Genomic DNA, 13,242 nt, shown 5'->3' with positions numbered 1-13,242 from the left:
CTGCAACCCAGGCTGAAATAAAGAAGAAAAACAAGTATTCCGGCCTCGAGCATCGCTACATTTTAAAGCCCGTTGCCGTGGAAACTCTCGGTGCGTTTGGCCGCGACGGCTTAGCACTGGTACATTCCATCGGTCGCCGGCTTCGCTTAGCAAGTGGCGAGATCCGTTCCGCCGAGTACCTCAAGCAACGGATTGCTATCGCCATCCAACGCGGAAACGCGGCTTCGGTGCTGAACACGTTCCCGCCCGGGGCCTCCCTCGAGGACTTTCTATCATCTCTTTAAATTTCTTGTAATCACTTCACTATTTGTCCAATAAAATATCCATGTTCATTCAAAAATCTTTAAGGTGGAATATCCCTATATTTTCCCCATTGAAATATAAGATATGTAAAATGCACTGCTTGTAACAGTAGTTCCGGAGGGTAGTAATAGATTAATTGTTCGTGTATTAACGTATGCAGACCTAAAAACTCCCGAGATACAGAACTAACTATTTATTACTTAAATACAATTATCAAAAATATTATTACAAGCGCGATAATATTTTATACATTCAGTTTAGTTGTTTACCGATTCTAACACTCTTTTCCTCAAGCAAAACTTATGGGGCAAAGGGCGAAAAGACATAAAAAGCGCGAAGAATTTAGTGGGTGTAAGACTTACAAAGGGTGGCTTATGTATTTGCCATATTAGTAAGTCATAATTGAATATAATTAAATGAGCTTTAAATATTTAATGTTCAAATTGGCCGGAATTACTCTTATGAGTTAAATTCGTCTGAAAATCCCGCCCGAATTGAAATACTGATTTTCAACAAACAATGAAATGTAATAAACCATGCATAAATGTGAATATGAATATGACAAAGTTTCGAAATTGATTTCTTGATGTCTCTGTCAGTTGTTTTTAAAGTTACTAATAATAATAATAATAATAATCAGCTAGGCTAATACCCAAGGCGCCACCTTAGGCCTAAGTCATCAAGCGACTTTTAAGGCCATTAATTCAGGTGGTTGGGTTACAATGCGTAGGAGGGTGGTGGCAAGCCCTGCAAGCCACTACAGAATGCACTGATCTTCTCCTGGATGGACAGTCTGAATGCGCCCCATTTTCCATTTAGTTGGATGGAGGTCTGGTTCCTTTATGATGACAAGGTCCCCGACCTTTAGGTTAGGTTTAATACTTGCCCACTTCGGACGCTGTTGCAGGCGTGAGAGATATTCATTACTCCATCGTCTCCAGAAATGCTGAAGGATTTGTTGCCCAACTTGCCACCTGGAAAGTCGGTTGGTTGGTGTCGTGGTGAAATCTGCTTTTGGGATGGATGTAAGTGAGTCCCCTATTAGAAAGTGTCCGTGAGTAAGGACAGCTTAACTGGTTGGGTCAGAACTTCAGGGTGTTAGTGGTCGAGAGTTTAAACTCGCTTCGACTTGGCATAGAAGAGTGTTCATTTCTTCAAACGTCAGATTTGTTGATCCAACGACTCTTTTTAGGGGAAATTTTACTGATTTTACTCCAGCTTCCCACAGGCCCCCGAAATGAGGTGCAGCGGGTGGGTTAAAGTGCCACGTTATGCCTTCGTCTGCGCACCAACGAGTCACCTTTTAATTGTAAAAAGTCCTTCATTTCGCGGTCAGCGCCAATGAAATTTGTACCGCAGTCGCTGTACATGACAGTCGGCTTTCCTCTTCGGGACACAAATCTTTTAAGTGAAGCTAGAAATGCATTAGTAGTCATGTCGCTGACTAACTCTAGGTGAATAGCCTTGGTGGAGAAACAGACGGAAACAGCGATGTACGCTTTCAACATCTTGTGTCGCCTTCCTTTTATGAGTCCTTTTATGACTCGTAAATGGAACGGTCTCGCGTAATCAACTCCACTTTGTAAGAACGCTCTTGATGGGTTAACTCTTGGTGGAGGTAAATCTCCCATTAGTTGTTTTACGGTTGAAGCTTGTTGGGGCACGCAATGAACGCATTTCCGTATGTGAAAGAGAATAGCGTCGCGGAGACCAACAATCCAATATTTCCTTTGTAGTATTGCCATAAGTAACTGAGATCCACCATGAAAGTTCCTCTCATGTTCATGTTTGATAAGAAGATCTGTAAGATCATTAAGATGACTTTTCTTGTGTAAAATAATGGGATTTATTTAATTACCGGGAAGCTTCGCGTGTCGTAAGCGACCGCCGATGCGCAGAATCCCTTCTTGATCCAGAAAAGGATTTAACGAAAGAATTTGACTCTTGCTTCTGAGTGGTTTGTTCTTTTCGAATCTCCGAATTTTTTCCACTGATTTTTAACCCACTGATTCAAGGCATCAGACAACTCTTCTTTTGTCAAAGATCCTGTTCGTTTCATATCTGGAATACCTTGCTCCTTCTTACGTTGCGCCGCGTTTCGTAAGTTATGTTTGTAACGAAGAATGTACACAGTGACGTGTATTAGTGGTTTTAGCTTGGACTTGGACTGAAGTAACGAGTTGTCAAGGTAGCAATGAAAAACCGTGTGTTTAACCTTTTCTCTTCCATTAAACACTTCTCGGGTTCACTTTCAATCGAGAGCTGGGCGATCGGTGAGTCCATTGTCAGCCAATTTGGTCCAATCCACCAAAGATGGTTGTCCCGAAGTATCGATACAGATATACCTCTTGAGGCACAGTCGGACGGATTTTACAGTCCTTGTATGTGATGCCACTCGATTGTAGGAAGAATAGAGTTAATCTCTGATACCCTGTTGGAGACAAAGGTTTTCCATCTTTGAGGTGGTGATGCTAACCACGCTAAGACAATAGTTGAATCCGTCCAGCCATGAACGTCTTGTATTTCGACCTTTAAGGACTCTTGAATAAACTTGATTAATCTTATCAATAAAAGCGCTCCAGACAGTTCGAGTCTGGGAACTGACTCCGATTTTAACGGAGCAACTCTGCTTTTGGCTGCGATGAGTTGGACTATCGCTTTGCCGTTGATATCTATGCTTTTGGGATAAACCGCTGCGACGTAAGCCCATTCCGACTCATCGCAAAAGTCGAGAAGAGTGAGCTCATGAATTTCTGGTTGAGATATGTGACGCTAGACGATAATGTTTTGTATGTCTGGTAATTCTTCTCTGTACGATATCCATTTGTTCAACAACCAGTGGCTTTCTGGTTTACTGTCTAAGGGTTCATCCCATTCTAGTTTGCACGACCAGAGCTCCTGAAGAATTATTTTGGCTACTATAACGATTGGAGTTAGCAGACCTAGGGGGTCAAAGACCTTGGCGGTGTCAGTTAGAATTGTTCTTTTTGTAATCGGACGTCTGGATTTGGGTGGTGTCACCTTGAAAATGAACTGGTCTGAAGCTGCTTGCCAGTATAGCACCAGTGTTTTAATTGCTTCATCGTTGTCATTCTCGAGGTATTAACTCTAGAAGAACAGGGTTGTTAGACGCCCACTTTCTGAACTCAAATCCTCCTTTTTCCATTAACTTCTGTAGCTGTGTTTGAATGAGTAATGCTTCAGCCAAAGACTCCGCTCCAGTCATCAGATTATCGACGTAGAAATCGTTGGAAAGAATTGGCGCCGCCAAAGGAAATGTTTCCTTTTCATCGTGTGCTAATTGTTTGAGTACCTTTACTGCTAAGTACGGCGCAGACGCGGTTCCGTATGTGACAGTGAGAATGGGTGAAGTTTTGTTTTCTCTCCAAATGATTCTTTGAAAATCCGTATCTTCTGGGTGTATTTAAATTTGACGAAACATTTTCGCAAGGTCAGCTAGCACGACTATGTTGTGGAAGCGAAATTGAATAGAGCGTTCTATAAAATCGGTGTGGTGTGCCTTCCCCCATTTGAGTTCGGAGGAGGTAAAGGTTTGGCCAGTTTTTTGTGCGAGAGCAAAATATTTATCTGGAAAACCCGTAAGAAATTGAGAGCAGTCGATTTTTAGGAGTAGCGTAGTTGCTAGCCTAGGCTTCACTAATTTCCGGCTTTCCGCGTCGTTTTTCTTATTTTAATTGATTTTTGTAATAAATGTATGATGGCAAATAAGCAAAATACTAGTACCAAATCCACTGGTTAAAAAAGAAACTTAGATCATGAAAATATTCTTAACCCCAAACATACTTTGACACCTAGGGTCCCTCCTACAATTCCGAAAAGTTGCGTCTCTAAAATATTCATATAAAGACAGGACATAAGCCGAATTCTCTTAAACCAAAGAATAACAAAAGTTGTTAGTCCTGCTGAACTAGCTATATAGTCTGTATGAAGAGTTTGGCCGGTTTTGGGCCGATTTTATAGAACGCTCTATTAGGAGATGAACGAGGTGATCTTGGAGCTTGGGTCCAACGAGGAGAATGTCGTTAAGAGAGACGCGGGTTGACGTTTTAGCAGACACGTCGAAAACAGTTCTCAAGCTTGGGGTTGAACTCAGTGTTGGGCACCGCTCATCTCATTGTGAGTGGATTTGTTATTATAAGCGAATATGAGCGTTTTAAAAGAGCGCAAAACAAAAATGAGAGGAGCAAAAGTTTTACCGCTCAAAAAAAGAGCGGAAAGAGAGGAACGAAAATTTGGTCGCTCAAAAAAGAGCGGAAAGAGAGGAGCGCGGATTTTACCACTCAAAAAAGAGCGGAAAAAGAGGAGCGAAAATTTTACCGCTTAAACTTCTGTCTTCTGGGTGTCCGATTTCAAAATAATTAACAATGCCGACGAGGGTTTTCGAAACGTGAAACTAGTACACGACAATCCCTATATATACCTAGGAACTGTGTGTAGAAAGTAGATGAAGATGTAGTTAAAGCTACTTAAGTTAATTGTATGCTAGAAAAGAGCGAAGAAGCGCAAATATTGTCGCTCAAAAATGAGCTGAAGGAGAGGAGCGAAAATTTCACCGCTCAAAAAGAGCGGAAATAGAGGAGCGAATATTTTACCGCTCAAAAAAAGAGGGGGAAGAGAGGAGCGAATATTATACCACTAAAAAATATCTGAAAGTGAGGAGCGAAATTTTTCCGTTCAATGAGAGAGGAGCGCGGATTTTACCACTAAAAAAAGAGCGGAAAAAGAGGAGCGAAAATTTTGCTGCTCAAAAACAAAGCGGAGAGAGGAGCGCCGATTTTACAGCTCAAAAAAGAGCGGAAAGAGAGGAACGAAAATCATACGGCTCACAAAAGAGCGGAAAGAGAGAAGCGTGGATTTTACCACTCAAAAAGAGCGGAAAAGAGGAACGAAAATTATACCGCTCACAAAAGAGCGGAAAGAGAGAAGCGTGGATTTTACCACTCAAAAAAGAGAGGAGCGAAAATTTTACCACTCAAAAAAGAGCGGAAAGAGAGGAGCGGATATTAAACCGCTCAAAAAATATCTGAAAGAGAGGAGCGAAAATTATTCCGCCCAAAAAAGAGAGGAGCAAAATTATACCGCTCAAAAAAGAGCGAAAAGAGAGAAGCGCGGATTTTACCACTCAAAAAAGAGAGGAGCGAAAATTTTACCGCTCAAAAAAGAGCGAAAAGAGAGGAGCGAAAATTATACCGCTCAAAAAAGGGCTCAAAGAGAGGAGCGAAAATTTTACCGCTAAAAAAAGGGCTCAAAGAGAGGAGCGAAAATTTTACCGCTCAAAAAAGAGCGGAGCAAAATTATACCGCTCAAAAAAGAGCGGGAAGAGAGGAGCGCCGATTTTACAGCTCAAGAAAGAGCGGAAAGAGAGGAACGAAAATTATCCCTCTCAAAAAAGAGCGGAAAGAGAGGAGCGCAGATTTTATCACTCAAAAAAGAGAGGAGCGAAAATTTTACCGTTCCAAAAGAGAGGAGCTAATATTTTACCGCTCAAAAAAGCGCGGAAAGAGAGGAGCGAAAACTATACTTCTCAAAAAAGAGCGGAAAGAGAGGAGCACGGATTTTACCACTCTAAAAAGAGCGGAAAAAGAGGAGCGAAAAGTTTGCTGCAAAAAACCAAGCGGAAAGAGAGAAGCGCGGATTTTACCACTCAAAAAAGAGAGGAGCGAAAATAATTCCGCTCAAAAAAAGAGCGGAAAGAGAGGAGCGAAAATTTTAACGCTCAAAAAAGAGCGGAGCGAGAGGAGCGAAAATTTTACCACTCAAAAAAGAGAGGAGAAAAATTATACCGCTCAAAAAGGGCTCAAAGAGAGGAGCGAAAATTTTACCGCTCAAAAAAGAGCGGAAAGAGAGGAGCGAAAATTATACCGCTCAAAAAAGAGCGGAAAAAGAGGAGCGAAAAGTTTGCTGCAAAAAACCAAGCGGAAAGAGAGAAGCGCGGATTTTACCACTCAAAAAAGAGAGGAGCGAAAATAATTCCGCTCAAAAAAAGAGCGGAAAGAGAGGAGCGAAAATTTTAACGCTCAAAAAAGAGCGGAGCGAGAGGAGCGAAAATTTTACCACTCAAAAAAGAGAGGAGCAAAATTATACCGCTCAAAAAGGGCTCAAAGAGAGGAGCGAAAATTTTACCGCTCAAAAAAGAGCGGAAAGAGAGGAGCGAAAATTATACCGCTCAAAAAAGAGCGAAAATTATACCGCTCAAAAAAGGGCTCAAAGAGAGGAGCGCCGATTTTACAGCTAAAAAAAGAGCGGAAAGAGAGGAACGAAAATTATACCGCTTACAAAAGAGAGGAGCGAAAATTATACCGCTCAAAAATATCTGAAAAAGAGGAGCGAAAATTTTACCGCTCAAAAAAAAAGCAGCGAACATTTTACGGCTAAAAAAGAGCGGAAAGAGAGGAGCTAAAATTATACCGCTCAAAGAAGAGCGAAAAGAGAGGAGCGAAAATTATACCGCTCAAAAAGAGAGCAGCGAACATTTTACGGCTAAAAAAAGAGCGGAAAGAGAGGAGCGAAAATTATACCGCTCAAAAAAGAGCGCAAAGAGAGAAGCGAAAATTTTACCGCTAAAAAAGGGCTCAAAGAGAGGAGCGAAAATTTTACCGCTCAAAAAAGAGCGGAGCGAGAGGAGCGAAAGTTTTTACCGCTCAAAAAAGAGAGGAGCAAAATTAAACCGCTCAAAAGGAGTGAAAAGAGAGAAGCGCCGATTTTACACCTCAAAAAAGAGCGGAAAGAGAGGAACGAAAATTATACCGCTCACAAAAGAGATGAGCGAAAGTTATACCACTCAAAAATATCTGAAAAAGAGGAGCGAAAATTTCACCGCTCAAAAAATAGCGAAAAGAGAGGAGCGAAAATTTTACCGCTCAAAAAAAGGGCTCAAAGAGAGGAGCGAAAATTTTACCGCTCAAAAAAGAGCGGAGCGAGAGGAGCGAAAGTTTTTACCGCTCAAAAAAGAGAGGAGCAAAATTAAACCGCTCAAAAGGAGTGAAAAGAGAGAAGCGCCGATTTTACACCTCAAAAAAGAGCGGAAAGAGAGGAACGAAAATTATACCGCTCACAAAAGAGATGAGCGAAAGTTATACCACTCAAAAATATCTGAAAAAGAGGAGCGAAAATTTCACCGCTCAAAAAATAGCGAAAAGAGAGGAGCGAAAATTTTACCGCTCAAAAAAAGGGGAAAGAGAGGAGCGAAAATTTTACCGCTCAAAAAGAGAGTAGCGAACATTTTACGGCTAAAAAAAGAGCGAAAAGAGAGAAGCGAAAATTTTACCACTCAAAAAAGAGAGGAGCAAAATTATACCGCTCAAAAAGAGAGCAGCGAACATTTTACGGCTAAAAAAAGAGCGGAAAGAGAGGAGCGAAAATTATATCGCTCAAAGAAGAGCGAAAAGAGAGGAGCGAAAATTATACCGCTCAAAAAAGGGCTCAAAGAGAGGAGCGAAAATTTTACCGCCCAAAAAGAGCGGAGCGAGAGGAGCGAAAGTTTTTACCGCTCAAAAAAGAGAGGAGCAAAATTATACCGCTCAAAAAAGAGCGAGAAGAGAGGAGCGCCGATTTTACAGCTCAAAAAAAGCGAGAAGAGAGGAGCGCCGATTTTACAGCTCAAAAAAGAGTGGAAAGAGAGGAGCGCGGATTTTACCACTCAAAAAAGAGAGGAGCGAAAATTTTACAGTTCAAAAAGAGAGGAGCTAATATTTTACCGCTCAAAAAAGCGCGGAAAGAGAGGACCGAAAATTATACCGCTCAAAAATATCTGAAAAAGAGGAGCGAAAATTTTACCACTCAAAAAAGAGAGGAGCAAAATTATACCGCTCAAAAAGGGCTCAAAGAGAGGAGCGAAAATTTTACCGCTCAAAAAAGAGCGGAAAGAGAGGAGCGAAAATTATACCGCTCAAAAAAGAGCGAAAAGAGAGGAGCGAAAATTATACCGCTCAAAAAAGGGCTCAAAGAGAGGAGCGAAAATTTTACCGCTCAAAAAAGAGCGGAGCAAAATTATACCGGTCAAAAAAGAGCGGGAAGAGAGGAGCGCCGATTTTACAGCTAAAAAAAGAGCGGAAAGAGAGGAACGAAAATTATACCGCTTACAAAAGAGAGGAGCGAAAATTATACCGCTCAAAAATATCTGAAAAAGAGGAGCGAAAATTTTACCGCTCAAAAAAAAGCAGCGAACATTTTACGGCTAAAAAAGAGCGGAAAGAGAGGAGCTAAAATTATACCGCTCAAAGAAGAGCGAAAAGAGAGGAGCGAAAATTATACCGCTCAAAAAGAGAGCAGCGAACATTTTACGGCTAAAAAAAGAGCGGAAAGAGAGGAGCGGAAATTATACCGCTCAAAAAAGAGCGCAAAGAGAGAAGCGAAAATTTTACCGCTAAAAAAGGGCTCAAAGAGAGGAGCGAAAATTTTACCGCTCAAAAAAGAGCGGAGCGAGAGGAGCGAAAGTTTTTACCGCTCAAAAAGGAGAGGAGCAAAATTAAACCGCTCAAAAGGAGTGAAAAGAGAGAAGCGCCGATTTTACACCTCAAAAAAGAGCGGAAAGAGAGGAACGAAAATTATACCGCTCACAAAAGAGATGAGCGAAAGTTATACCACTCAAAAATATCTGAAAAAGAGGAGCGAAAATTTCACCGCTCAAAAAATAGCGAAAAGAGAGGAGCGAAAATTTTACCGCTCAAAAAAAGGGGAAAGAGAGGAGCGAAAATTTTACCGCTCAAAAAGAGAGTAGCGAACATTTTACGGCTAAAAAAAGAGCGAAAAGAGAGAAGCGAAAATTTTACCGCTCAAAAAAGAGAGGAGCAAAATTATACCGCTCAATAAGAGAGCAGCGAACATTTTACGGCTAAAAAAAGAGCGGAAAGAGAGGAGCGAAAATTATATCGCTCAAAGAAGAGCGAAAAGAGAGGAGCGAAAATTATACCGCTCAAAAAAGGGCTCAAAGAGAGGAGCGAAAATTTTACCGCCCAAAAAGAGCGGAGCGAGAGGAGCGAAAGTTTTTACCGCTCAAAAAAGAGAGGAGCAAAATTATACCGCTCAAAAAAGAGCGAGAAGAGAGGAGCGCCGATTTTACAGCTCAAAAAAGCGAGAAGAGAGGAGCACCGATTTTACAGCTCAAAAAAGAGTGGAAAGAGAGGAGCGCGGATTTTACCACTCAAAAAAGAGAGGAGCGAAAATTTTACAGTTCAAAAAGAGAGGAGCTAATATTTTACCGCTCAAAAAAGCGCGGAAAGAGAGGACCGAAAATTATACCGCTCAAAAATATCTGAAAAAGAGGAGCGAAAATTTTACCGCTAAAAAAAGAGCGGAAAAAGAGGAACGAAAATTATCTCTCTCAAAAAAGAGTGGAAAGAGAGGAGCGCGGATTTTACCACTCAAAAAAGAGAGGAGCGAAAATTTTACTGCTCAAAAAAGAGAGGAGCAAAATTATACCGCTCAAAAAAGAGCGAAAAGAGAGAAGCGCGGATTTTACCACTCAAAAAAGAGAGGAGCGAAAATTTTACCGCTCAAAAAAAGGGGAAAGAGATTAGCGAAAATTTTACCACTCAAAAAGAGAGCAGCGAACATATTACGGCTAAAAAAACAGTGGAGCGAGAGGAGCGAAATTTTACCGCTCAAAAAAGAGAGGAACAAAATTATACCGCTTAAAAAAGAGCGGGAAGAGAGGAGCGCCGATTTTACAGCTCAAAAAAGATTGGGAAGAGAGGAGCGCCGATTTTAAAGCTCAAAAAAGAGCGGAAAGAGAGGAACGAAAATTATACCGCTCACAAAAGAGCGGAAAGAGAGAAGCGCGGATTTTACCACTCAAAAAAGAGAGGAGCGAAATTATACCGCTCAAAAAAGAGCGAAAAGAGAGAAGCGCGGATTTTACCACTCAAAAAAGAGCGGAAAGAGAGGAACGAAAATTATACCGCTCACAAAAGAGATGAGCGAAAATTATACCACTCAAAAATATCTGAAAAAGAGGAGCGAAAATTTCACCGCTCAAAAAAAAGCGAAAAGAGAGGAGCGAAAATTTTACCGCTAAAAAAAGAGCGAAAAGAGAGAAGCGAAAATTTTACCGCTCAAAAAAGAGAGGAGCAAAATTATACCGCTCAAAAAGAGAGCAGCGAACATTTTACGGCTAAAAAAAGAGAGGAGCAAAATTATACCGCTCAAAAAGAGAGCAGCGAACATTTTACGGCTAAAAAAAGAGCGGAAAGAGAGGAGCCAAAATTATATCGCTCAAAGAAGAGCGAAAAGAGAGGAGCGAAAATTATACCGCCCAAAAAAGAGCGTAGCGAGAGGAGCGAAAGTTTTTACCGCTCAAAAAAGAGAGGAGCAAAATTATACCGCTCAAAAAAGGCGAGAAGAGAGGAGCGCCGATTTAACAGCTCAAAAAAGAGTGGAAAGAGAGGAGCGAAAATTATACCGCTCAAAAAAGGGCTCAAAGAGAGGAGCGAAAATTTTACCGCCCAAAAAAGAGCGTAGCGAGAGGAGCGAAAGTTTTTACCGCTCAAAAAAGAGAGGAGCAAAATTATACCGCTCAAAAAAAGGCGAGAAGAGAGGAGCGCCGATTTAACAGCTCAAAAAAGAGTGGAAAGAGAGGAGCGCGGATTTTACCACTCAAAAAAAGAGAGGAGCGAAACTTTTACAGTTCAAAAAGAGAGGAGCTAATATTTTACCGCTCAAAAAAGCGCGGAAAGAGAGGACCGAAAATTATACCGCTCAAAAATATCTGAAAAAGAGGAGCGAAATTTTTACCGCTAAAAAAAGAGCGGAAAAAGAGGAACGAAAATTATCTCTCTCAAAAAAGAGTGGAAAGAGAGGAGCGCGGATTTTACCACTCAAAAAAGAGAGGAGCGAAAATTTTACCGCTCAAAAAAGAGAGGAACAAAATTATACCGCTCAAAAAAGAGCGGGAAGAGAGGAGCGCCGATTTTACAGCTCAAAAAAGATTGGGAAGAAAGGAGCGCCGATTTTACAGCTCAAAAAAGAGCGGAAAGAGAGGAACGAAAATTATACCGCTCACAAAAGAGCGGAAAGAGAGAAGCGCGGATTTTACCACTCAAAAAAGAGAGGAGCAAAATTATACCGCTCAAAAAAAAGGGGAAAGAGGAGCGAAAATTTTACCGCTCAAAAAAGAGAGGAGCAAAATTATACCGCTCAAAAAAGAGCGAAAAGAGAGAAGCGCGGATTTTACCACTCAAAAAAGAGAGGAGCGAAAATTTTACCGCTCAAAAAAAGGGGAAAGAGAGCAGCGAAAATTTTACCGCTCAAAAAGAGAGCAGCAAACATATTACGGCTAAAAAAAGAGTGGAGCGAGAGGAGCGAAATTTTTACCGCTCAAAAAAGAGAGGAACAAAATTATACCGCTCAAAAAAGAGCGGGAAGAGAGGAGCGCCGATTTTACAGCTCAAAAAAGATTGGGAAGAAAGGAGCGCCGATTTTACAGCTCAAAAAAGAGCGGAAAGAGAGGAACGAAAATTATACCGCTCACAAAAGAGCGGAAAGAGAGAAGCGCGGATTTTACCACTCAAAAAAGAGAGGAGCGAAAATTTTACCGCTTTTAAAAAAGGGGAAAGAGGAGCGAAAATTTTACCGCTCAAAAAGAGAGGAGCGAAAATTATACCGCTCAAAAAGAGAGGAGCGAAAATTTTACGGCTCAAAAAAAGTGAAAAGAGAGGAGCGAAAATCATACCGCTCAAAAAAAAAGGGCTCAAAGAGAGGAGCGAAAATTTTACCGCTTAAACTTCTGTATTCTGGGTGTCCGATTTCAAAATAATTAACAATGCCGACGAGGGTTTTCGATACGTGAAAATAGTACACGACAATCCCTATATATACCTAGGGACTGTGTGTAGAAAGTAGATGAAGATGTAGTTAAAGCTACTTAAGTTAATTGTATGCTAGAAAAAAGCGGAGGAGCGCAAATATTGTCGCTCAAAAAAGAGCTGAAGGAGAGGAGCGAAAATTTTACCGCTCAAAAAGAGCGGAAAGAGAGGAGCGCGGATCTTACCACTCAAAAAGAGCGGAAAAGGAGAAGCGAAATTTTGCTGTTTAAAAACAAAGCGGAAAGAGGAGAGCCGAATTTACTGCTCAAAAAAGAGCGGAAAGAGATGAGCGAAAATTTAACCACTAAAAAAAGAGATGAGCAAAATTTATACCGCTCGAAAAAGAGCGAAATGAGAGTAGCGAAAATAATACCACTCAAAAAAGGGCTCAAAGAGAGGAGCGAAAATTTGACCACTAAAAAAAGAGCGGTAAGAGAGGAGCGGAAATTATACCGCTAAAAAATATCTGAAAGTTAGGAGCGAAAATTATACCACTCAAAAAAAGCGAAAAGAGAGTAGCGAAAATTATTCCGCTCAAAAAAGAGCGGAAAGAGAGGAGCGGAAATTATACCGCTAAAAAAATATCTGAAAGTGAGGAGCGAAAATTTAACCGCTCAAAAAGAGAGCAGCAAAATTTATACCGCTCAAAAAAAGAGCGGAAAGAGAGGAGCGAAAATTATACCGCTCAAAAAAGAGCGGAAAGAGGAGCGAAAATTATACCGCTCAGAAAATATCTGAAAGAGAGGAGCGAAAATTATACCACTCAAAAAAAGCGAAAAGAGAGGAGTGAAAATTTTACTGCTTAAAAACCAAGCGGAAAGAGAGGAGAGCCGAATTCACCGCTCAAAAAAGAGCTGAAAGAGAGAAGCGAAAATTATACCGCTCAAAAAAGAGAGGAAAGAGAGGAACGAAAAATTTTCCTCTCAAAAAGACGTTAGCGTGAGCGGCTCTTTGACGAAAATGCCCAACACTAGTTGAACTTGTTTCATTGATTACCGAATGATGGGTTAGGTAGTATGTGCCTTTACGTCTTTTTACCTCGCCAGGCGAAATGGGTTCCATGTGACCCAGCTGAAGGTATTTGGTCATAAAATTGTGATATTTATCACGTCTGGCC

At 41.0% G+C, this 13,242-nt stretch overlaps 1 protein-coding gene across 2 annotated transcripts; it reads right to left on the bottom strand.

Moving 5' to 3' along the window:
* Window positions 1-896: 896 nt before the first annotated feature.
* LOC149936947 (uncharacterized) lies at window positions 897-13,181 on the bottom strand. 2 transcript variants are annotated; one of them, XM_090152925.1, is made up of 2 exons: window positions 13,164-13,181; window positions 897-3,768 (listed from the first exon to the last, which is right to left on the bottom strand). In XM_090152925.1, the coding sequence occupies exon 2, from the start codon at window positions 2,046-2,048 to the stop codon at window positions 1,560-1,562; it is 489 nt and encodes a 162-aa protein (XP_090009051.1). In that variant the 5' UTR covers window positions 2,049-3,768; window positions 13,164-13,181; the 3' UTR covers window positions 897-1,559. The 2 variants fall into 2 exon arrangements, with proteins under 2 accessions (XP_090009051.1, XP_090009052.1); XM_090152926.1 differs by lacking the exon at window positions 13,164-13,181 and having other exon boundaries at window positions 897-2,104; window positions 2,162-3,860.
* Between the last annotated feature and the right edge of the window lie 61 nt (window positions 13,182-13,242).

The sequence above is a fragment of the Leiobunum rupestre genome, chromosome 7 (assembly GCF_980474605.1).
Source record: "Leiobunum rupestre chromosome 7, qqLeiRupe1.1.hap1, whole genome shotgun sequence".
Lineage (NCBI taxonomy): Eukaryota > Metazoa > Arthropoda > Arachnida > Opiliones > Sclerosomatidae > Leiobunum > Leiobunum rupestre.
This window is presented reverse-complemented; position numbering and strand designations above follow the sequence as displayed.

Excerpts from the sequence above, each read along its gene's own strand:
- LOC149936947 (XM_090152925.1), bottom strand. The coding sequence starts at position 2,048 with ATGGCAATACTACAAAGGAAATATTGGATTGTTGGTCTCCGCGACGCT.